At 50.6% G+C, this 24,034-nt stretch overlaps 1 protein-coding gene across 1 annotated transcript in view; it reads right to left on the bottom strand.

Annotated features, from left to right (window-relative positions):
• Window positions 1-613: 613 nt before the first annotated feature.
• Timp2 (TIMP metallopeptidase inhibitor 2) overlaps window positions 614-24,034 on the bottom strand; it is a 47,683-nt gene continuing 24,262 nt past the window's right edge. The window contains 4 exon segments of the mRNA NM_021989.3: window positions 614-1,682; window positions 3,522-3,646; window positions 11,041-11,149; window positions 13,613-13,713. Coding sequence (NP_068824.1) covers window positions 1,485-1,682; window positions 3,522-3,646; window positions 11,041-11,149; window positions 13,613-13,713 — 533 coding nt within the window. The 3' untranslated portion in view covers window positions 614-1,484.

Consider the following 24,034-nt stretch of genomic DNA (forward strand, 5'->3'; position numbering starts at 1 on the left):
TTTCTTTGGGGTTTCTGATGGTTAGGACAGGGTTGGAGCGAAGAGGTTTTTGGAAGCATCTCACAAAAGGGCCATTCACAGGCCGCGCAGACGTCGAGAGTCTGTGTCTGTGTGTGAGCATTTACATGCATGTTTGGATAATACACACTTGTGTCCTTGGGACGGCTTATTGTTTTTAAGACACAGGCAGAAGGAAGAGTGACTGTCTCTATTGTAGGTGATAAAGTTCTGCCTGGCTTAACCCCCATCCTATTAGCATCAGGGAAAAAAAAATCATTTTAGGGAGCAAGTAGATGCCCCAGTTCCCTACAAGGGCCTTAAGTGACGTTAAGACACAGAAGCAGAGCTGTATACACATTCCCCAAAGCCATGCGTGAGAATTCACCTTTAGGGAAACAGGCTGCAGCATCCGTGGGGGCTTGGTAGGAAGAGCTGCCTGCCTCAAAGTCTCTCCTGCCACGTGCTTAGTTAGTGACGCTTTACAGAAACCCACACGTCGTCATAAGGACTGCCACGCTAGCAGGGAGCATTCGCTAGACTTTCTCTAGGGGCCTAGGACTGGCCTTTTACCTCTTCAGTTTGTGCAACAAGAGGGGGTGCCGGAAGCAGCACCCCAACAGCGGGAGGGCATAACGCGACAGAGAGATGAGCTGTGCTGCTCACCCCAGGTGCCTGAAGCTTGGAAGGGGGTGAAGAAGCTTGGGAACCTTGAGAGTGATTACGAGGACAGCCAAGCACCCCTCACCACAGGTTCCTGCCCTCAGCATGAGACCTCACAGATCCCCACTGAGGGGGTGTGTAGAGACAGGGGAAGAGAGAGGAAGGAAGAAATATGAAGCCAGAAACACGGCTCAGGGAGGGCTTCCATTCACGGACGTCTGTGGGTTCGTAGGGCTGACTGGGACTCCTAGGCAAATGAAACACTGGTTGGAGGGCAATTCTTAGACCTGAGGGAGACCGGGTGCAGGAGGGATGGGGAGCATTTGCAAGGGCCTTGGGCCAGAGGGATGGCCACTGCAGAAAATGAGGGACATGACCCTCTCAGGATGAAAAGGACCTGGTAGGCCGGCTACACAGTCTTATAACAACCTTCAAGAGTTTCTGCAAAATGCACGTTCCCAGGCTCTGCCCTAACGGTGCTAGGGGACCCTTAATGCTGCCTGTCTGCTGCACGCAACAGGGCCAGAGAGGCCTGGTAAAGCCTGTGCTCTACTCCTGCCTGTACCAAGGATCAAAGACTGAGACACACAGTGCTCAGGCCGGCAGAGGGAGGGGGTATGGCAGGGACCCTGGCCCGCCTGTCCCTCTAGACCCACTACCATGTTTAGGGAAAATGGGGGTGGGGGGGCAGAATCACACTAGCGTGAACCCACTTGGATGATTGATGTTTTATTCATGCTGTTTCCAGGAAGGGATGTCAAAGCTGGACCAGTCTGAACCCTCAGAGGCTTTTCAATTGGCCGCAGGGGGCTCTGTCAGCCTGCTTACGGGTCCTCGATGTCAAGAAACTCCTGCTTCGGGGGTGCCGCCCCGCGGTACCACGCGCAAGAACCATCACTTCTCTTGATGCAGGCAAAGAACTTGGCCTGGTGCCCATTGATGCTCTTCTCTGTGACCCAGTCCATCCAGAGGCACTCATCCGGGGAGGAGATGTAGCATGGGATCATAGGGCAGCGTGTGATCTGGGGGGACACATGCAGGAAGATTTAGTTTGGTCCAAGGAACAGGTGGGGCCGAGGGCACAACCTACTAAAGGTATTCAAGGACAGTAGTCCTGCTGAGTCCCTTGTCCCTGTACTATGGCTGAGGACAGGCCTAGGGGAAACCAGTGCACCTACCTACCTATGTAATTCCAGTATGATAGATGTGCCTCTGCTTTGGGCCATCTGGTCTACCTTAATTTTTTTCTTTTTTCTTTTTTCTTTCTTTCTTTTCTTTCTTTTTTTTTTTCCCCCCAGAGCTGGGGACCGAACCCAGGGCCTTGCGCTTGCTAGGCAAGTGCTCTACCACTGAGCTAAATCCCCAACCCCTCAGGTCTACCTTTTTAAAGGGTTAGTGTCAGCTTAGGCCCTCCTGAAACTACAGCCACCATAAGGGGCTTATACTGGAGACAGATTAGAACCAAATAATGCCCATACTTGTTCTAAGGCACCTGCTTGGTTCAATGGCTCTAGATTTTTAACAGAGGATTGTGGAGCTTCAAGAGTGTTCACCTCTAGCCACGCAGAGATGAAGAAAGCAGCTTGGGTTTTTTTTTTTTCATGTTCGTTCTTGAGATATAGTCTTTTGTATCCCAGGCTGGCCTGGAAGTTGCTGTGTAGCAAAGGATAACCTGAGATCGCCTGCTCTCACCTCCCAAACGTTGAGGTTAAGAGATGGGCCACCACAGCTGGTTTACGTGGTGCTAGAGAGGACTTCATGTGTGCTAGAAAGCACTCTGTCAACGGAGCTGCTCCCAGTCTGTCTTTCTTCTTGTTTTCTAAGAAAGGATTTCACTCTGTAGCCCAATGTGGCAAGGAAATCACTCTATAGTTCAGGTTGGTTACCAACTCAGCAATCCTTCTGTCTCGGCCTCCCAAATGGTGTGTATAACCATGCCCAACTAGTGTTTGCTTTTGAGGTGACAGGCGCAGTGGAGCCATGCTCACCCTGTACAAGGCTTGGCCACCTGGGCTTGGAGTCACACCTTTGATGACCAAGTGATGGGAAACACCAGCCAGAAGGGGAGGAGGCACCAGAAAGTGTGCACAGTCCTATGGCACAGGCTCTTAGGACACGACTCTACGACCACCTCCCAGTCCCAGACTCACTTCTGGTATCAAAAGGGGATGCTGGCTGTCCAGTGATGCATCCTGCACTGGGGAGGGAAAAAGCATCTGGGCCATGGACACAGTGGCTCCCTGTAGTTGACACAACCCCCAAATCTGGGAATGAATCCCACCCCTTTTTGGTCACATCTAAGCATGTGTGCATCTGCAGCGTTGCTCGGTGCCACCTCTGAGCAGATTCTGAGATGACAGGCAAATGCCCCCAGGATTCTCAACACCACATTTACAGAGTCTCACGAATGGAAGTCTAGAATGTTGGGAACATGCCTATGCTCTTCGACACACAATGTTTATGCCTGTACACGGTAGGAAACTATTTCCAGGACTGAATTCTCCCCCCACCCCACCCCACCCACACACACAAAATCTCCATTCTCTGAGGTTTTTCTTCTTAGGAGCTTCCAGTCAAGTAGACTGATTTATAAGCTTTGTCCCACCCCACACACCCTTATCTTCCAAATATTCCTTGTCAGGGACAAAAATTCAAGGCTCTCTGGGGACCTGGGACAAAAGGTTTTGTCTCTAGACAGATTGCCTCACTCCCTTACCTTCTGAGAGTTCATTCCAAAACCAGGACTTGCTACCCTGAGGGGCTGGGAAGCCAAGGACCCATCCCCACTCCACTTGGATACCTCATGATGGCCAGGGAGGGGTGAGGACGCACGGAAGGACAGGGATGCAGATCTTGCTCACCTTGCACTCGCAGCCCATCTGGTACCTGTGGTTTAGGCTCTTCTTCTGGGTGATGCTAAGCGTGTCCCAGGGCACAATAAAGTCACAGAGGGTAATGTGCATCTTGCCATCTCCTTCCGCCTTCCCTGTGGGGAGAGTCACCAGGTCAAAGTGAGCAACAAGTCTCCCGCTTCTGCCTTCCTCTTGCATCTGGTAAAGCTCCTTGTGTTGAGAGTCAGCACTGATAATACCATGGTCAGACTACTCTGAAGTGTTTTTGTGACTGATTTTGGTTGGTTTTGGTTTTTGGAGACAGGGTTTTTCTGTGTGGTCCTGGCTGTCCTGGAACTCACTGGTTGGACTTGAATTCAGAGATCTGCCTGCCTCTGTCTCCCGAGTGCTGGGATTAAAGGCTGCATGGCCACCGCCTAGCTACTCTGAGTTTTAAAACAACTCATGTTAGGGCTAGAGAGATGGCCAGTGATTAAAGGTGTTTGCTTTTCTTCCAGAGGACCTAAGTTCAGTTTCTAACACCCATGTGAGGTAGATTACAACTGCCTGTAACTCCAGTTTAAGAAGATATGACAACCTTGTCTAGCCTCTTCTGTGGGCACTGCATCCCCAGCATATTCTCTCTCTCTCTCTCTCTCTCTCTCTCTCTCTCTCTCTCTCTCTCTCTCTTCTTCTTCTTCTTCTTCTTCTTCTTCTTCTTCTTCTTCCTCTTCTTCTTCTTCTTCTTCCTCTTCTTCTTCCTCTTCTTCCTCTTCTTTTTCCTCCTCTTCTTCTTTTCTTCCTCTTCTTCTTCTTCTTCTTTTCTTCTTCTTCCCCCCTCCCTCACTTTTCTCTCTTTCTCTTATTAACATAAAATAAAACAAAAATACAGCCCCTCACCTCCATTTTTTTGAAGCAGTGTTTCTCTGTGCGACAACCCTAGCTGTACTGGGAAATATTTTGTAGACCAGGTTGTCCTTGAACTCACAGAGATCCACCTGCCTCTGCCTCCCAAGTGCTGGGATTAAGGGTGTACACTATTTTTAAAAAGAAAGAAATAATGCATGTTTGAGCCTAGTGGGGTGGGGTACAAAGAGGTCCAATCAGGAGGATCATGAATTGAAGGCTAACCTTACCCATACAGTGAGTTTGAGGCCAGGCTATGTGAATCTCTATCTGAGAAGAACCAAAGGGGGGGGGGGGGCGGGAAGGGATGGGTGTTTAGTATGGTTAGCTTTAATTGCAACTTGACATAACCTAGAATTACTGGGGAAGACAGTCTCAATGAAGAATTATCTGCATTGGGTTGGCAGGTGGGTATGTCTGTGGGAAACTGTCTTAATCCATGTGGAAAGACCCAGCCCATTGTGGGTGTCACCATCCCTTAGGCAGAGATCTTGAACTACATAAGAGTGAAGCTGAGCTCAATACAAGCACTCAAGCAAGTGATCATGCACGTACTATTTCCCTCTCTGCTCTTGACTAGCTGCTTCAAGTTCCTGCCTTGACTTCCCCACTCTGAGATACTATAAGCTGTAGCTGTGAGTTAACCCTTCCTCCTCTGGGTTACTTTTTGTTAGGGTACTTTACCACAGTGACAGAAACGAAACTAAAATAATGCTCAATGGAGGAAACATAGGAGTCCAACATTGAAGGACAGGGGCTCCCCGTTTCCTTATCTGCAGCTACCATCACTCTTCCTGGCTTTTTACCTGGGTCCTGGTATCTGAACTCAGGTCCTCATGGTTGCGCAGCAATCACTCTGATCAGCTGAGCCCCAGATCAAAGTGCACTATGTACATGTATGAAGATGTCACAATGACTCTGATTTAAATGTTTGTTGTGTGTATGATGTTTATGTGTATGTGAGCACCCCTACACATCACACTACACATGTGGAAGTCAGTGAACAACTTTCTATTGTCTTCCCTTTCCTTCTACCTTTAAACGGTTCAAGGGTTGAACTCTAGTTAGGCTTCTTTGGCAAGCACTCTTATCGGCTGAGCCATCTTGAGGGCCTGCAATTATTTGTATAATTGGTGAACGACAGTACAAAAGGGGAAAAAAAAAGAAGCTCCTTTAGCATAACCACACTTGGTTGGGCTCACATGGCGTAATCGTCTGTTGCAACATTCTAACGTGGAAAGAGTCTCGGGTATGTTTATGGTTACATGTTTACTTTTCCTTTCTGGAGAGAGAAACTTAAAAGAAAATTACAGGGGAAAATCCATACGAGTCCGCATGTGGAGCTGAATTACCAGCCTGGAAGGAAGAGGCATCCACAGCCAGCTGGCAGGGCGGTTTGCTGGGCCACGTGATTTCTGGATAGCCCCTGGTTAAAGGGCCTTTCCTGGCTCTAAAGAACGGGAAACATTCTCTGCCTTGCAAAACAAAGGCACGTCCAATCAGGAGTTTCCTGACCAAGCCCCAAGACCTGAAGAAAGATCAGGGAGAGTTTTTTTTTTTTTTTGTTTTGTTTTGTTTTTTGTACAGTGTGCCTCAGGCCTGGTTCCCCTCACAAGAGGAGAATGGGACTGAGTTGTCCAAAAAATGGTCCTTATGGGGAGAGACCAAAAGAGGCACAGATGAAAACATCTTTGGCTGTCCTAACCAGCATACAGCTGTCTGTAAATATTCTAAGGATGGCCCTGCGTGGGTGCATGTGTGTGTGTGTGTGTGTGTGTGTGTGTGTGTGAGTATATGGTAGGTATATACACATGTGCATGTTCATATGTGTTTATGTATATGGTTATGCATGTGTGCATGTGTGTGTATTATATGCATGGGTACATATTCATATATGTTTTGTGTGGGGTATATGCATGTGTATGTAGTGTGTGTATGTGTATATGCATATGCACATGTTTAATGCACATATACATGTTTATAAGTGTTTGTGCATGTGGTGTGTGTGTGTGTGTGTGTGTGTATAGGCCGGATGTTAGATATATTCCTCAGTCACTCACCATCTTATTTTCTAGGACAGGGTCTCTCACTGATTTTACCAATTCAGCTAGACTGGCTGACAGGGAGCCCCAGGAACCTTCCTGTCTCTAGAGTTACAGGCATGTGCTGCCATGCCCAGTGGACCCTTCTCCCCAGTCCCCTCCCCACCAGAGTGGCTTTCTTTTCTGAAATAGGGTATCTCTGTGTGACCCTGGCTGTCCTGGAACACACTCTGTAGACCAGGTTGCCCTCCGACTCAGAGATCCACCCGCCTCTGTCTCCTGAGTGCTGGGATTAAAGGGGTGCCACACCACTGCCAGTCTTGGGGGTGGCCTTCCACTGAGGTCCCCTGTTCTGCTGCGAGGCTAACCTGCTCTCAACCCAGCTGCCACATAACCAACGCATTGGCTTCTATTCAGAGCGGCACACACAGGTGCCTGTCACCTGGCACTTATTTATGAAACACACTTACTCCTGGATGTGGACCAGCCCTGATAAAGGGTCCAGCATCCCTGTCGTCTCTTACTTCCATACGACAGCAACGACCCCACTACTGGTCAAACCAGAGCAGGTGTGTCTTCAGTGTGCACCTGGCACATGTCCCACCTGCCACCTTTCCACTGTTCTTATCTGGTCTCTGTGTACAAAACACAGAGCCTTCTTGGCATCTTCAATTCTCCTCCACTGGGCCAGTGAAATAGCTCCGTGTATAAGGGCACTTGCTGCCACACTTGCCCATCTGAGTTCAATCCCTGGGACCTGCTCTGTAGGAAAGTGCTGACTCCCTCGAGATGTACTCTGACTTCCACTCAGATGCCATCATATGTGTGCATCTGCACATGTATACATCATATGTGTCCATCATATGCATGCACCTGCACATGCATACATCATATGTGTCCATCATATGCGTGCACCTGCACATGCATACATCATGTGTGCATATGCACATGTATACATCATATGTGCCCATCACATGTGTGCGCCTGCACATGCATACATCATGTGTCCATCATATGTGTCCACCTACAATGCATACATCATATGTGCATCTGCACATGTATGCATCATGTGCCCATCACATGTGTGCATCTGCACATGTATACATGGAATAAGTAAACAACGTGTAATTAATTCCTCTTTGCCATGGAAGTCTTCAATTGCCTCAATCTCAGCTGACTTAATGTCTGAGTTGGAAATCTAATGGAAACACCGAAAATAGGAAATTATGGGCTGCAGAGATGGCTCAGCGGTTAAGAGCACTGACTGCTCTTCCAGAGGTCCTGAGTTCAATTCCCAGCAACCACATGGTGGCTCACAACCATCTGTAATAAGATCTGATGCCCTCTTCTGGTGTGTCTGAAGACAGCTACAGTGTACTTACATATATAATAAATAAATAAATCTTTAAAAAAGAAAATAGCAGGGTTGGGGATTTAGCTCAGTGGTAGAGCGCTTGCCTAGCAAGTGCAAGGCCCTGGGTTCGGTCCCCAGCTCCGAAAAAAAGAAAAAAGAAAAAAAAAAGAAAAAAGAAAAGAAAGAAAATAGCTCTTCAAATTCAATGGAAAAAGTATCACAAAAAATTTTATGTATCCGTACAGCACTAGAGCCCCTGGCATAGCATCTCTAAGGTCTTGGATTCCATCCCCAGTACCACAAAATATATGTGTGTATGTATGTATGTGTATATGGTATATACATGTGAATGTATATGTATATATGTAAGCGTGTATGCATGTATATGTATGTTTATATGGTATATAAATATGTATGTATGCATGTAAGTGTATATGAGCATAATATATATGTAGGTGTAAATGCATGTGTATGTATGTCTTCATACATGTGTATATGGGTGTGCACATGTGTTCACATATATGTATGTATGCATGCATGTGCATGAGTGTATGTGTATATATTTATGTGTGTACATATATATGCATGGTTATGTGAGTATATGTACTTATATGTGTATGTCTGCATATATGTATGTGTGCACATGCATGTATATGTATGTATGTTTGTGTGTATATATGTGTGCACACATACATATAAAAAGGCAAGTCATAGATCTGCTAGAACATGAACAGAACCTGGCATCATGCTCAGTAAAATAAGCTGCCACAGAAAGATTTATGCATGCTCAAACCTCCAGCTGCCTAGAGAGGCAAGTCCACAGAAACTGAACATAGATGGAAGGGACCAGGATCCATGCTCTGGGGCAGGACAAGGAATGAGATGCTCTTGGTCAGTGGAACGGAGATGTAGTTTGGGAAGATGGCACAGTCCTGGAATAGACGGTGACAGCCACACACTCTCGTGGCTATGTTTAGTGCCACCGAGTCCTCTGATCAGGCACAGTTATAGTGGCACACTCCAGGTTACATGTTTCTGCAGTTTTCGTTATTTTCACGTATTTTGTGTGTATGGGCGAGTGTGCACGTGTGTGCGCATGTGTATTTGCATGTGTGTGCATGTGTGTATATATGGGTGAGTGGGTACATGTGCATGTGTGTGCATGTGTGTATATATGGGTGAGTGGGTACATGTGCATGTGTGTGCATGTGTGTATATATGGGTGAGTGGGTACATGTGCAGTGAGGGCGCCTGCACCTGCGTGTGTGTACGTCAGAAGAGAACTTGAGTTGCTTTTCTTCCTCTACCATGCAGGTCCTGCGGATTCAATCCAGGCTTCCTGGCCGGTGCCTTCGCCCAGGCTATCTAACCGGCCTAGATACCGCAGGAGTTTTGTGGTTTTGTTGTTGTTAGTGTTGTTGTTGAAACAAGGTCTCACTGCATACATAGGACCTGGCCAGCCTTGAGTTCACAGAGACCTGCCTGCTCCTGCCTCCCAAGTGCCAGGATTTGTGCCACCATTACCAACCACACGAGTGCAGTTTTTAAAACAGCACGCAGCCTATTTAAAAGTGTCGTTTATTGACACTATGCTCTGTGGCTTGTCAGGAGACCAAAATGTGCCATGTGTCTGGGGCATCAAGTGTGATACAGATGTCAGGCACCCAGTTACTGAGTGACTTCAGGTACCTTTCGTCTGCATTATACCTGTAGCTACAGCGGAGCTGGGTCTTGGCAGGTCTAGAAGACTTGTGTCATGCTATCTGAGTGACATTCTTCTAAGACGGGGGTAAGAGCAAGTAAGGGTGGAGTATGGACAGGAGAAAATACCTATGTGGGAAACTTCTGATGGCCAATGTGGATGACAGGGATTCAGCATCTCAGAAACTGTGACATCCGCACACACAGTCACTGGAATTATCTGGCCTACCACGTGGACCTGGAGCCTGGCTCTTGCAGAAGGGGAGCAGAGGCATGGAGAGCGCCCTAACGTGCACCCAAGCCTACAATGCACACCCAGCAGTGATCATGAAACTGCTGCCCTGCAAGGCTCGCCCCGACCCTGCTTTCCTCAGGCGTCCTGCAGCTTCCTCACACCACTGAGGCACAAGGGAGGAGTGAGGCACGAGTTTGAGCCTGCTTACAGCAGTCACTGTGTGTCGGGGCTGCTGAGAGCAATGCAGGGCTTACCTCTGTGTGGGCTGCCTGCCCAGAAGCCCCTTAAAGGTCCCAGTGGGCTGGTTTCTCTCTCACAGGGCAGAAAGCAGCGCCCGTGCTTGGGATATCCAAGTGATAAGCAGGTCTGGCTGACAGGTCTGGCCCCAGGAGGTAAAAAATACTCCCAGTGTTCACGTGTATGGGAGTTGACATGCCCGTCTCCTGAGGTAAGCCCCTCCTAGTATGCACCAACAGCTATCGGTAACTCTGGGCCGTTGTCAGGGAAGGTTCTAGTTAGAAACTGGCTCCTAGCCCTGACCACACATGGATTCTCCAGAGGAGATACTCCAGCCCTAGATTCTCCTTGACTTGGGTACAGCCTGAGTATCTAGTGTGTCGCAGGCTGCAGAGAATCCCGGTGGGTAGCGAAGCAGGCAAAACACGCAGATACATAAAGATACATTGGTTGCTTTTAAAGACTTGGTAGAGCCAGCAGGGACCCTCCAAGGCTATGCTGAGGAAGCTTTACCTACCGCCTTGCCCAGGAGGAAAAGGCTCTCTCTGCAGTAGCTGATGATTCTATGCCAGAAATGCCACCCCCCCCCACTCTGCCTGTTTTTAAGCTGCTAATATGATCCCAGTATAACCATTGGCTCTTAGCAAGTGTTGCAAGGGGACCCCAGGCTAATCACTACACCTGAGGCAAACCCTCTTCTGCACTGGGGGATCACAGCAACACCTTTATAACATGAAGGCAGAGGACCTGTGCAATCTCTGTGGAGAAATGGGAAAGCGCCTAATCATCCAGCCAGTGCCTACGGAAGGAATGTGGCCTGCAGGCCAGGCTGCTAATACAGACAGCTTCTGTATAGGTGAGGACTTGGTGGGTGCCTCAGGCAAAAGGAGCTGGCAAGACTAAGGACATCATGTCTCCACAACATGGACTATCAGCCATCCCTGGCCCAACGCAATTTGCTGCTTTCACCACCAGAGGGCAGTGTGTAGGAAGTTTGTTCCTTAGGGATCAGGACACGGGAATTCTCTGCACCACAATTCAGCACTCAGTGGGGAAGGGTGAACTCCCACACACCTGCAATTAGATATTCCTTCTTTCCTCCAACGTCCAGCGAGACCCCGCACACTGCTGAGGAGGGGGCCGTGTAGATAAATTCGATGTCCTTGTCAGGTCCTTTGAACATCTGTGAAACACAGGAGGGCAGGTATAAGAGAGTTATGACTCCCAACCAGAGCATGATAGGAACAGACACACATGGCTACACCCGGGGATGCCCACCCCCTCTAACCAAGATGCACAGAGGGGTAAACAGGTGTGTCCCATGGATTCACAAGCCACCTTTGCGAAGGTGTTCAGAGTCATCTGCTGAGGGAGGTGGAGAAATCTCAGCAGGTGAGCACAGTCCTGTCTTTCTCCAAGGACATTTCTGCACACGAGGTCATTTTAGGATCTCCGGGTAAGGCCTAGAGAAGCTCACTGGCTACAGAGGGCGCATCTCTGTTCCCAGGAACTGAGTTAATTCATCTGCTGTGCGTTTCCTCTTTTCTTTTGATCTTTATCCCCCACCCCCACCTCCATCCCTCTGCTTCTGGGTTAAACCTAAACCCAATAATTTATACCCCAGCCCTACTTCAGGATTCTGTTTTACTTTGTAGCCAGCAGGAATTCTCCTGCCTCAGCCAGATGCTGGGCTTAGAGGCTTGCACTACCACACCCTGCTTATTTCCAGGGATTTGGCTACCAGAGGGCAACAAAGGGGAGAAAGGAGCCTCTTGGAACCAGAACAGAGCCTCCAGGTCAGGAGAGGGCTTGATCTCTCAGTGTGTGTGTGTGTGTGTGTGTGTGTGTGTGTGTGTGTGTGTGTGTGTGATATGTGTGGTGTGTGTGTGTGTGGTGTGTGTGTGTGGTGTGTGTGTGTGTGAATGTGTGTGTTGTGTGGTGTGTGTGTGTGAATGTGTGTGTGTGTGGTGTGTGTGTGAATGTGTGTGGTGTGTGTGTATGTGTGTGTGTGTGGTGTGGTGTGGTGTGTGTGTGGTGTGTGTATATGTGTGTTGCATCTTTGGTATGTAGTGTGTGTATGCGTGTATACGTGGTGTGTGTGGTATGTGTAAAGTATGTAGTGCGTGTATGTGGTGTGTGTAAGTGGTGTGTGTGTTATGTGTGGTGTATGTGTGTGGTATGTGTGTTGTGTGCATTATGTGTGATATGTGCATGTATGTGGTGTATGTGTGTGTGTGTGTGTGTGTGTGTGTGTGTGTGTGTGTGTGTCTGTGTGTGGTGTCCCCACTTTTCCCATTTTACTCCTGTCCTTCCTAACACACTCCAGCCTGAGGCTTTTCTTTTTATCTCTTCCTCCCTTCCTTTTCCTTCCAGTGTTTAAAGGTTTACTTTATTTCTGTTTCATGATGTGTTTGTCTGCGTGTCTGCTGTCATGTGCATGGTGCCCTCGGAAGCCAGAGGAGGGCTCTGGATCTCCTCCAGCGGAAGTGTGGGTGGTTGTAAACTGCATGACGTGGAGGCTGGAACCTGAACTCTGAGCCACTGAGACCCTGACCTGCAGCCCCCTCCTAGAGAAAGGAGGAAGGATTCAAGGTCTTCTCAGGTATCTCAAATGACGCCACTCCCAAGGGTCAGAGTCGCTTCCTTGACGTTAAGCAATGAGGATGTTATGAAAGGGTTCCTGCTTCTCTGCCTCATCAAGAGCCTTTGTCTAGTCATCCCCTTGAGGTGACACAACCGCTATGGTGTGGCAGAGCTGTCCCTAACACCGGAGGAGCCAGCTGTCTTTCTTTGAACTTCAAGTCAATAAATGCCACCAGCAGGTGCCGGCACATCACATTTGCCATGCTGGGGATCGAACTTGGAACTTCAGGTATGCTAAGCAAGCACTCTACCAGTTGAGCCACAACCCCACTCTCTCTCAAATGTGAATCTCTTCCTATTTGTCCCCATTATGGAAACGTTCTGACACCACCATGGCAGCCATGTGCAGCCCCTCTGACCACAGTTCTGTCTACCCGACAGGACACTTTCTCAGTAAATAGCACAGCACAGGAAGGAAAATTACTCCTGAGCATGTCCACCTGCTAGACTCATCCTTTTACAACATGCTATACACCAGAGTATCATCCAGCAAAACCAGGATAGCATGCTTCTGGAACTAGACAGACTTGGTGGTCTGAATGAAAATGGTCCCATAGGCTTGGGTATTTAAATGCTTGGTGCCCAGCTGGTGGGACTGTATGGGAAGGATTAAGGGGTGTGGCCTCATTGGAAGAGGTGTGTCGCTAGGGGTGGGCCTTGAGGGTTCAAATACCCATGCTAGGCCCAGTGTGTCTCTCCCTCCACCTGCTGCCTTTGGATGGGGATGCCCCGGCCATGTTCCTGTCTGCATTCCACCATGATGACCATGGACTAAACCCCTGAAACTGTGAGAAAGACTCCATTAAATGCTTTCTTTTATAAGCGTTCCCTTGGCCCTGGTGTCTCTTCACAGCATAGGACAGTGACTGAGACAGTTAGTTGAAAATCTAACATTTCTGCCCGGCTTTTATGCTCTTGTAGATTGACAACTCAGCTCTCTGGCCTCGGGGTGGCTGGGTGAGTCCCGGGCTCTGCCCCTGCTTCCTCCATGCAGTCAAGGTACCTTTATCTGCTTGATCTCATATTGAATCCTCTTGATGGGGTTGCCATAGATGTCATTCCCGGAATCCACCTCCTTCTCGCTCACTGCTTTGGCCCTGATCACTGCAAAGCACAGAGACACAGATGTGAGGAAAGTCCCCGACGACCAGGATCCGGGCTCCACCCATGGGAGTAGGATGTGCTCCCTGTGGGAGGTGTTGCGGGAGGTGAGCCTATTGTACACCTGCTGTAACCGAGGAGTCAGAGGACTCCTGGCTTGTCATAAGTAAGGAGAGGAGGCTCGACGGCTTGTCATGCTGGGGTTATTAGAGAGAGGTCTTCGCTATGACTGGGACATGGCTCAGTTGATAGAGTGCTTGCCTCGTCTGCACCAAGGCCTGTGTTCAATCTCCAGTATGGAGCACCAATAAAACTGGGCACAGTGACATACAGCTTACCAGCCCTTGGGGGGTAGAGTCAGGAGGGTCAGAACGTCAAAGCCAGTCTAGGCTAATGAAACCCTGTCTCAAAAGACAAAAACTGAAACCCAAGAAGCTGGACATGGTGACACATGGTGACACATGCCTTTAACTCCAACACTTGGGGTAAGGGGGTGAGGAAGCAGAGACAGGTAAATATCTTCCAGTTCAAGGTCAGCCTGCTCTACGTAGTGAGTTCCAGGTCAGCAAGGGCTACAAAGTGAGATCCTGTCTCAAACAAATCAACCAGCCCAAACCAACGAACCCCCAAATGAACCCTTTGCTGACAAGGGCAAAGGCAGAAGCTCGGAGCCCCTGCCCAGGTGCCTGTGACACAGCAGGCTGCAGCCTGGTTCTTCCTGCTTATTGGTCAATAGAGAAACAAAAGGGCTCAGCATACAACCCTGTCCCTGCAGGTAGGGCTGGTGGACAGCCAGTGGGGTGGCTTTAACCTCCCGGCACCTCATCCTCAAATAGGCTTTGAGGGCTAGAGCAGAGGGGCAGTCATCCACCTCAAGGAGCCTGGGGGCTTCACTGGGGATACTGGAGTACATACAGCTCAGGGCAAGGACCTGCCGAGCATGCAAGAGGGCCTGAGTGCCCTCTCAGCAATTCAGAAGGAAGAAGTTTCCAGGTAAAACGTCCTAGGGGCCATGCACATGAAGGTCAGAGGAGACCTTCATTTCTCAGATGCCAACTGCCTTGTTTGGAGGAGTGGAGTTGATTTATATACTTTTTAATTTATTGGAGGTGGGCAAGGTTTGCGTGCAGCAGTCAAGATATCAAAGTCAGAGGGCAACTTGTGGGAGACAGTTCTGTCTACCGTGTGAGTTTACGCACTGAGCCTTCCACTGACTCTCCCCTTGGCTTTTGAGACGAGGTCTCTCGCTGGGCCTGGAGCTCACTGAGTAGGCCTCTGGTGGGCAAGCCGCTGGGTCCATCTCGCCTTTCCCTTCCCAGTACTGGGATGACAAGTGCGTGCCACCGCACTGGGCTTTCTGTGACACATGTTGAAGAAGTAGGACAGAGACGCGGGGTGGGAAAGCATTAGTGACGCTGGTGTGGCTCGTAAACCTTAGACATCGATGGTAAGCAAGCAGGTCCTGTAGGAAACGTATCCCAGGCAAAAGCCATGAGAAGTGGTGGGAGGAAGAGACAGACCAGGAAAGTTCCAGAGTGTTGTGGAGCCTGGTCACGCCTAACAGGACTTTTCTATCAGGGATTAAGCCCCCCTAGCTCCCTCCCTGGAAACCTACCACAGAGGATTGGCAGATGCTGTGACAGACTTGTTACATGGGACATTGCTTATTTTAATGGCTTTAATAGGCTTGACCTTCAGACAGCAGCGGTGTAAGGTCACTCCTTACACTGGGCACATGAGCTAGACAGAGGCGAGGGGCAGACAGTGTCGGCTCAGAGTCTCCGGCGGTTAGTTTGAGTCTTGGAAACTTCTGGCCAGGACTGTTTCCCAACAGAGGCAGGGAGGTCCAGGCACATGGGAATGCCACCTGCTCCTCAGACCCCAGTGAACTCTGGATCCCTCCCCATGAATCTCACACCACAGCCCAGGCCCCACCCAGCTCCAAGGCCCATTAACACTGGTGCTTTGGTCCTTCTGTGCAGCTGAGTAACCACTGGGCTGGCCGCAGGTTCCTGTTTCCCAGCCTAAAGCAAGCTTCAGTTCAAACAGCCACAACCTGGTAAAAGCCACCTGGCAGGCCATCCCAGAACAAAGGGCCCTCTCTTGGTTCTCTGCCTTCTCCATAAACATTTCCTGCAAAACGCCTTCTCTTTTTTTTTTTTTTTTTTTTTTTTTTGGAGCTGGGGACCGAACCCAGGGCCTTGCGCTTCCTAGGTAAGCGCTCTACCACTGAGCTAAATCCCCAGCCCCCGACGCCTTCTCTTTAACATTTGAGCCAGATGATGCATGCCTCTAGTCCCAGCACAGGGAGGCAGAAGCAAACAGATCTCTGCTGAGTTTGAGGCTAGCCTGGTTTACATTCCAGGACAGCAGAGCTACACTTTCTGCAACTTCACTTGAACCTTACTCTTTCCTAATCTATCCTGCTCCCCACATGCTCAGGTACCCAGGTATGTCCCACCCCAGAACAGAGAAGCTCTTCTGCCCCAAATGCCACCTCCAGCTCTCTACCTAGAGAACTTCCACTCAGCCCTGAGAAGCAGTCCCTTCCTGGCTTCTCCCTGCAGTGGCTGGTGTATTGCTAGCCTCCCACACACATCCTGCTGTAAACACCAGCGCACCTGCCTGCTGAGAGGTCCTAGCAGGTGGAGGCCATGCTATAGAACAGCTACCAGATGGACTTGGGCTGACCCTGACAGCCTCAGGATGGCAGCACAGGTGTGGCTTGTCCTTGGTCCCATCGCTGTGCTTATGCAAATGCGTGCGCGCACCCCGCAACGACTGTCCAGCGTTGCTCTTTGTGTAGCGCTGTCATCAGCTCAGAAATAAGAGGGGACAGGGGTCCCAAAGGAGGGACGTACCTCCTTCTACTTGCCTAGAGAACTTCCTAGCCTTGCTTCTCAGTAGCGGCCCCACTATACCGCACAATGCTTAGTGCTCCAAAGTGTTCACTAAGGGCTGGGGCTGTAGCTCAGTGGGTGGAGGGCTTATGTAGCTATCCATAAAACCCTTAGCTCAAGTCCCACCACATACAAGTGGACAGGGAGATGCCTGGAATCTTACCATTCTCTGGAACTACAGAGTTCTAAGCCTAATCTGGGCTACTTGAGACCTTGTCTCAACACAAGACAAACAATAAAAAGTTCGATAAAGGCACCACCCACTTGGCCATCAGAAAGTAAGCCCAGTGACTTCCAGACGGCCGTGACACCTAGGATTCACTTACTGTTGCTTTATGGAAGTCCCAACTTCCCACACGTGCTCGAGTCCCTGACATGATCTAAGCCAAGAGGTTAAGAAGTGATCGGGTGTGCGTGTGTGTGTGTGCGTGTGTGTGTGTGTGTGTGTGTGAGAGAGAGAGAGAGAGAGAGAGAGAGACAGAGAGAGAGGCACGGCAGAGATGAGCTCTGACTGCTGTGATCTTCAGAGACCACTTGACGGTGCAGGTAACACACGTCACCATCTCATGTTATACTGTGAGGCCCTGAGCAGGGCACAGAGGGATGGGCACACACTGTGGCAGAGAGAACTGGGTAGAGAGCTCTCTGCTCCTGTAAGACAAAGACCTGGAAAGATGCTGGCCCTCATCCCGTGGCAGCCAGATGGGCTCCAAGCCAGGGCAGCATGCGGCTGTGTGCTCACTTTGCCTCAGGGATGGGGGCCGTCTACTTGCTTTCTTGAAAGTTTCAGATGAGAAGTGATGGAGGAACTGAGAGTCTGGGGTAGACACTGGGTTTTTAGGCTAGAACGTTCACGGGGCAGCGGGGAGCTCTGGGATGTTTGTAGGGAGTGGGGAGGGAAGGACATGGCAGAATCTCCACTGACAACTGGGCTGCTTCTGGCCATGGGACCACAGGTGTGGTTTAAACATAGGTGGACACGCCTCTCCTACTTAACAGTCCTGTTGCAAGACAGGACCATCACTGTTGAGTGCAGTAGACACGGGTCTTAGCGTTACCTCATGAGAACAGTGGGTGGAGGAGGAGATTGGGGAGAACTTCCCAGTAAAAGCCTTCACTTCCCTGGCCTTAGATCTAGACAGCAGGCAGACAGATGGACAGGAAAGAAGAGGAAATAGAGAATTCTCTAGAAGCATAACCCCTATACACAGCAGTGGTCATCACTGCAACCTCTGGGGTGACTTCCGGGGCTGTAGAAAAGGGTGTAACCACACCATGGGATGGGCAGACTTCCTGTCTCCCCGGCCATTGAAGGTCAGGGGAGCACAGAGACCCAGAGAATCAGGGATCAACCAGAAGCAAGGCATGGCTGTTGACTGGACACTTACATGCTAGGCTGGGGGCAGACACCAGGGTAGGACCAGCTACATCTTGTCCTGTCCCACTACCTACCCATAGAGCAGGACATGTCAGCTAGAGACTCGTGTTTAGTGCTTTATGCCCCAACCACTGCCCGCCACCCCCTGCAGCTCAAAATTTGCTTTTTCCTCTTTTCCCTCTGCTAAGCCAACATCTGGGTTTGCCATTGAGAGTGCTACCCTGGCTGACAGATTCGCTGCCAGCTGCTGGCTACTGGAATGCACAAGGGCTGACTTAATTCAAAGCACACGCAACCACAGAGCCCCTACCCCCATCCCTCTGGCTGAGGATACCACATGATGTCACTTCCCCCTAGAGGAGCCTGAAAAAACAATCCCAGTGTACCCAGCAGAAGGGGATGGAAAAGACCTAGGTGGGGGGAGTTGGCGTCACTGGTGATGAACCAAAGACGATGAGCTGTGATTGCATTTTGACCATCACAACTGCCCGGAGACAGAAACAGAGGCTGGGCTGTCCTGGTACTATCCATCCTCTCTAGGAGGGAAGTTGCTAGAAACTCTGGAGGTGACCGCCATGGCAAAAGGCAACTAGAGGATTCGACATACTCCACAGATATCAACTGTGGCAGAAGAGCCATGGTTCTCCCTCCCGAGGTGCTCCGGTCTGTCCCCTGGGTCACCAACACATGGGCCATTGAGCCCTAAGGGCATGTTCATAAATCCAGTGTGTGTGTGTGTGTGTGTGTGTGTGTGTGTGTGTGTGTGTGTGTGTGTGTAAGGGGGCTGGAGAGTGGTTATAGCACTGGCTACTCTTCCAGAGGTCCTGAGTTCCAATCCCAGCAACCACATGGTGGCTTACAACCATCTGTAATGAGATCTGATGTCCTCTTCTGGTGTCTCTGAAGACAGCTACAGTGTACTTACATATAATAAATAAATCATGGGAGGGGGGATCTCACTATGTAGCTACGTAGCTTTGGCTAGCCTAGAATTCACTATGTAAACTAGGCTAGCCTTGAACTCACAGAGATCTACCTGCTTCTGCCTCCCAAGTGCAGGGATTAAAGGTGTACACCACCACATCCAGCTTGTCAACAACTTTAGATTTTGATGGTGTCCTTAGCAACATCATCGTGGAAGCCCCTTGAGAATCTAAAGACATACTATGCCTGTAGTCCATTGAAGGGTCATAACCGGAAAGAAAGCTGCCTACAAGTCTTCCTTGTTGGAGTCTTGTGGGCCACCTGCTCTTGGAATGTTCCCATATGCTGTGTGAATATTTAAGCCCTAAGGACAGGCTTCCACTTAGTTCCCTCTCTGGGGTGTGAGCTTCCCACACGGAGCACAGATGGCTCTGTAGCTATCAACACCTGTCTTCTGAGGCTGGAAAGATTCACTCAGGATCACCAGAGGGTCACAAGGAGGCCACCCCATCCTTTAGGGTCCTTCTGTGACATGGGGCCAGCAAGGTCCTAGAGAAAACCTGTCAGTTTAACTCAGGGTCGCTTTTCCTTCTTGGAGAGGTGGAATGGAAGCCTTGCCGAGCTTCTGTCTTTGCCGAGAGCAGCCAGCCAGAATCTCCATGGCTTGCGGGACTCCCTGATGCTACAACTAGATTGGGTGAACCGAAGACAGAAGATGGTGATACATTGTTTTAAGGCTACTGGCCTTGAGGTGGGAGAATCCCCCATGGAAAGACCTCCCTCATCCCATTGGATACAAATGCGGTAACTTTAGGCCCAGCTGCAGAAGTCCCACTAAGGTCAGCCGCTCCACTTCTTTGTTTCTTGGGAGAGTTCTTGCCAATCAGTTCAGGGGGATTAGAAAAGAAACATCTCTCTCTCTCCCAGAGTAAACAAGACCTTGTGAGGTTCTAGTGGCTTTCTTCAGTCTGTTCAGGGTGGGGGTGGGGCACTATAAGGTCTCTTTATTAAGCTAGCCCAGAAAACAGTGTGTCATGGTCTTTTCCTTTACATACTCACTTCAGCTAGCAAAGTGCCAATTCCACCCATAACTAGACCCTGAGGCTGCCCCTTGGGATCAGTTTCTTGTCTCTTTAGGGAGGGCCTCACAGTACCTATAACTGGTTAGCCAGGCTGCCTGACCATTGAATTTGTCTTGAACTATGAAAATCAGTCTGGACAAGAACTTCTGCCCCAATTCTATACCCTCAGCTGGGGACATAGGACCAGACACACCATTCCTGTCACAGGAATTCCTATGACAGTTGCCATCAGATGGTTACAGTGTTCAGGATGCTGTCTTTGAATTGCTGTGGGACCTGAGTGGGGCTATGGAGGGCATGGGGAAGACCGCTTGGATGGCCCTCCCTTGTTCCTCAGAGTGGGCTGACTTCACTGGCTGGAGGAACCACTGGGGGATAGGGATGGGGAATAGAGAGGCTGTGTCCTGGGGCCCTAAGACCTACTCTGGCTCCCAGGTCAGCATGAGGAGGTAAAGTTATGGGTGACTTGCCAGGTGTCCCAAGGGATGAAAGGCTGGTTTGGCGCTCACAAGTCCTCAGGTACCAAGGATTCCAGCTCTACCTGCTGTCTCCGGCCTTAAGTGACCACCCTTCCCACTGCTGTGACCTCACGGTGACCCTCCCCAGATGGCTGAGATCGTCCACTGAACTCTGCCCTGCCCTGTCTGCTCCACACCCAGCCACTCTGGTTAGTGAAAGGAAAAAAAAAAAAAAAAGACCTTCCCCAAATCCCTTTTGTCTCATTTCCCTAAAAGGGAAAAGGGGGCTGTCATCCAGTAATTAGAAACAGACCCGTGCTGGTGAGCAGGATTCCGCACTGCCTCCCTGCATCAGCAGCCGAGACCAGCCCCTCCCACAGAAACCCCCAAATCTGATCATCTGTCCCCTCATGGGCAGCAACTGCGCTTCTTGGGGAGTGTGAAACCGAACTGGGCTCCAGCCTTGGGGTAGGGCTAAGCCTACTCAGGATGAGGTCATGACCTGTTCATCCACAACAACCCAGGCCGAGGAGAGCCCATGGGTGTGGCTGAGGGTGAGGGAGGAGGGGGATGGGGTTCCAAGACTCTGACCAAAGGACTGCGGGGCACTCAGCTCTGGGCCACACCACCCATGGACTGGTGCCTGGGAATGTGCCAGGCTTGCCTAGCAGCAGGCTCCCTGCCCACCGCTCAGATTCTAGCACGCTCACACGCACAGGAGGGCGGCTGTCCGCTAGATGCCCGTCTCCATGGAGACCAGTTTTCCCATCTCCATTTCCTGCCCATTCCTCTAGCTCTTCTCAGGGAGGGCGATGGCACATCTATACGAGCGAGTGAGCAGAAGCAAGCTACAAGCATTCTCGGCCCAGCCCACCAGCTGCCTCGTGACCCCCCCACCCCCAGGACCCTGGCTCTATGCTAGGCCTGGTGGAACCAAGCCTCCGCCCTGCAACCCTTCCTTTCCAGCTGTGGGCCAGCAGGATCCTATGCCAAGGCCTTAAGTGCGGCCCTTCCCATTCACGTGCCGCTGAATCATTTGAAAAAAATTCATCCCACTCCTCCTGGGAGGGTTCGCTGAGAACAGTGTGGCTTTGTGGAGGAGGCTGCTGCTCGGCAAATTTCTCCGCCAAGAAGCCAAGGGCCTCACGGGAGCCAAGCTCAGCCCTGTAAATTTCGAAGCCGGGGAAGCTGGGCAGTACAGAGCACTGCAGAGAAAGCCTAGAAAGATCCCTCTGCCGACCCCTGTAAGCCGTCTGTCTTCCGACAGCACTGAGGAAAAGGGGTTGAGTGACGACAGCAGAGGCAGATAAGGATCTTCACTGGGTGGCTATGGACAGACGGACGGACAGACAGATGGATGGACTGGCGGAGAGAGCAGTCATCTTTCTTTGTTCGCTCCTTTCCCAGAAACAAACCTGGGATTGACCAGACCTTTGGCCCTCTGCTTTAGTGCTCAGTGCTGACGATCCTGGGCCTTTGAGTGGGACATAAAGGCATGGGGCTGTGAGCAGAGCCAACGTGCCGTGTCTGAGGAGACACAGCAGGATGCAGGTTCCCATTCCCCAGGCCCTCATCAGTAGAGCCCCACCCCAAGCCACCGAGTATGGACGGACATTCAGGAGAGCTCTCAAGTGTCCACACAGGTGGTCTAGGGGAGCAGCTTTCCCAGCCTGGATCTCTGAAGACTGGTTGGAGACCAGTCTGGTCTCAGAGTCTGAACTGACCTCTTGCCGTTATCTACTTGTTGGAGGGGACAATACAAGTTAGAGAGGGTCCCCATCTCACTCCCAAACTCACGCCCCTTTTCTAAACATATCCTCTCCCTGGTATGGAGTCCTGGGTGCTGCTGTTGGCGTGTGTGTGTGTGTGTGTGTGTGTGTGTGTGTGTGTGTGTGTGTGTGTGTATGCGCTAGCCATGCAGGTGGTTAGGTGGGGAGAGGGGCCTGAGCCAAGCGTGCCTCAGTGGATCGTCCTGGTCTGGTTCAGCCAGTGTGAGCGGTGAGCGGTGCCAGCACCTGCGTCTCTCACCCTGTGGACATTCTGGGCATGCCCCAACCTGTGGACAGTGGCATTGCTGTTGTCCCACAAACCTCTTGGGCACATAGAGTTCCTGTCCACCACTTGGTCAGCCCTAGGGACTTTTCCGAGGACATGTACGTTGGAGAAAATGTACAGGGCAGACACACAGGAGAGAGCTTGATGAAAAGGATTCTGAGGAGAATGGAGATAGAATGGCCAGAATGAAGGTTCTGTCCCCCGCCCTGTGTGGTACAGAGACACAAAGCCAGGGAGCAGCTCTGGTATACACAGTGCTCTGAGGAGGTGCAGGGCAAGAACCTAAGGGTGCTTCAGGAGACTTCGTGGAGAATAGGCTGCCTGGGCTCTCCTGCAACCAGACAGAGCTCTGTACAAACCCATAAACTGCACACTGGCCCTTACTACCCCGCTTCAGTCAACTGGAGGTTAGGCCTTATGGGTCTGGAGTGTAAATATGGACTGCCCCAATCCTGGCCAGCACTGCCATCTATGCAAACCAATGCCTCAGGATTTGAGAGGTATCAAGCAGGAGCCAAACGTGTCCTCTCCGAATACCCATCAAGAATGAAGGTGCCGGTGACAGAGATGGCTGGTTTGGGCATGCGGGAGGAGACGGGCTGTTGAGACTGGGGAGTCAGCGCGTTGGCCTCTTTCCTGGCTCCCCCGAGCGGCAGAACCTTTACTCTAGTCACTATGGCACACAAGGCTGATGTGTGAGGAGGGGAGAAGGTACCACAGAGGCTCCAGGTTATACGAGAGGACTTTGTGTTGCCACTCAGATGTCTCAGTGTAACCAAGAGGGTGAAATGGGGTCCACAGCAACTCCTGACCCTCTGGAGATGAGTGAGATGGGAAAGCAGCCATGACATCTCCTTAGGGAATCGCTGAAGTCATTGTTTTAGCAGGAGGAGATCCTAGGGGGTTGGAGGTACAACCTACACCACTGGCCTGAGCCGAGGCTAGCCCATCCCCCTTTAGTCTTGTATAAGACAAGTGGGAGAAGGCAGGGTTTCTCCTCATGCTCCTGCCAAGGGACGGTGTAGGTGTTACTGTCCAGGCAGAGGTGACTCATGTCTCAGCACCCATCTCTACACCTACTTTTAGCTCAGTGTAGCCGAGGAGGGGAAATTCCTTACTCAGAACACCGGCCACAAATACCGTCTTCGTAAATGGAAACAAAAACAATGTGCTCCGGGAAGATGGGTCTGCTCCTCGGGCTGCGGCTTCCAACTAAGTCGGGAGGTTCAGTGACGCAATGTGAGGTCCAGTTGTGACTGCAGCTTTAGGCCGAGGACACCGCAACACCCACTCGACTCCTCTGGATGGAGGTGGTGCTGCAGGGCGACCTGTGTTGTGCAACACTGAGCGCCAACCGATGGTCAGGCAGGGACAAGGTCTGATGACCGAGAAAACAAAAGCAAATTTCAAAGCCCTGCGGGATGCTATTCGGGTCCAGCCAGATGAGCATGGTGGTAGGAGGCCTCAGGTTGCTCAGAACTACACACAGGGCCCAGTATGTCCCATCATGCTGTAGCCCTAACTCCT

This window comes from Rattus norvegicus, chromosome 10, assembly GCF_021556685.1.
Source record: "Rattus norvegicus strain SHRSP/BbbUtx chromosome 10, alternate assembly SHRSP_T2T, whole genome shotgun sequence".
NCBI classification, from domain to species: Eukaryota; Metazoa; Chordata; class Mammalia; order Rodentia; family Muridae; genus Rattus; species Rattus norvegicus.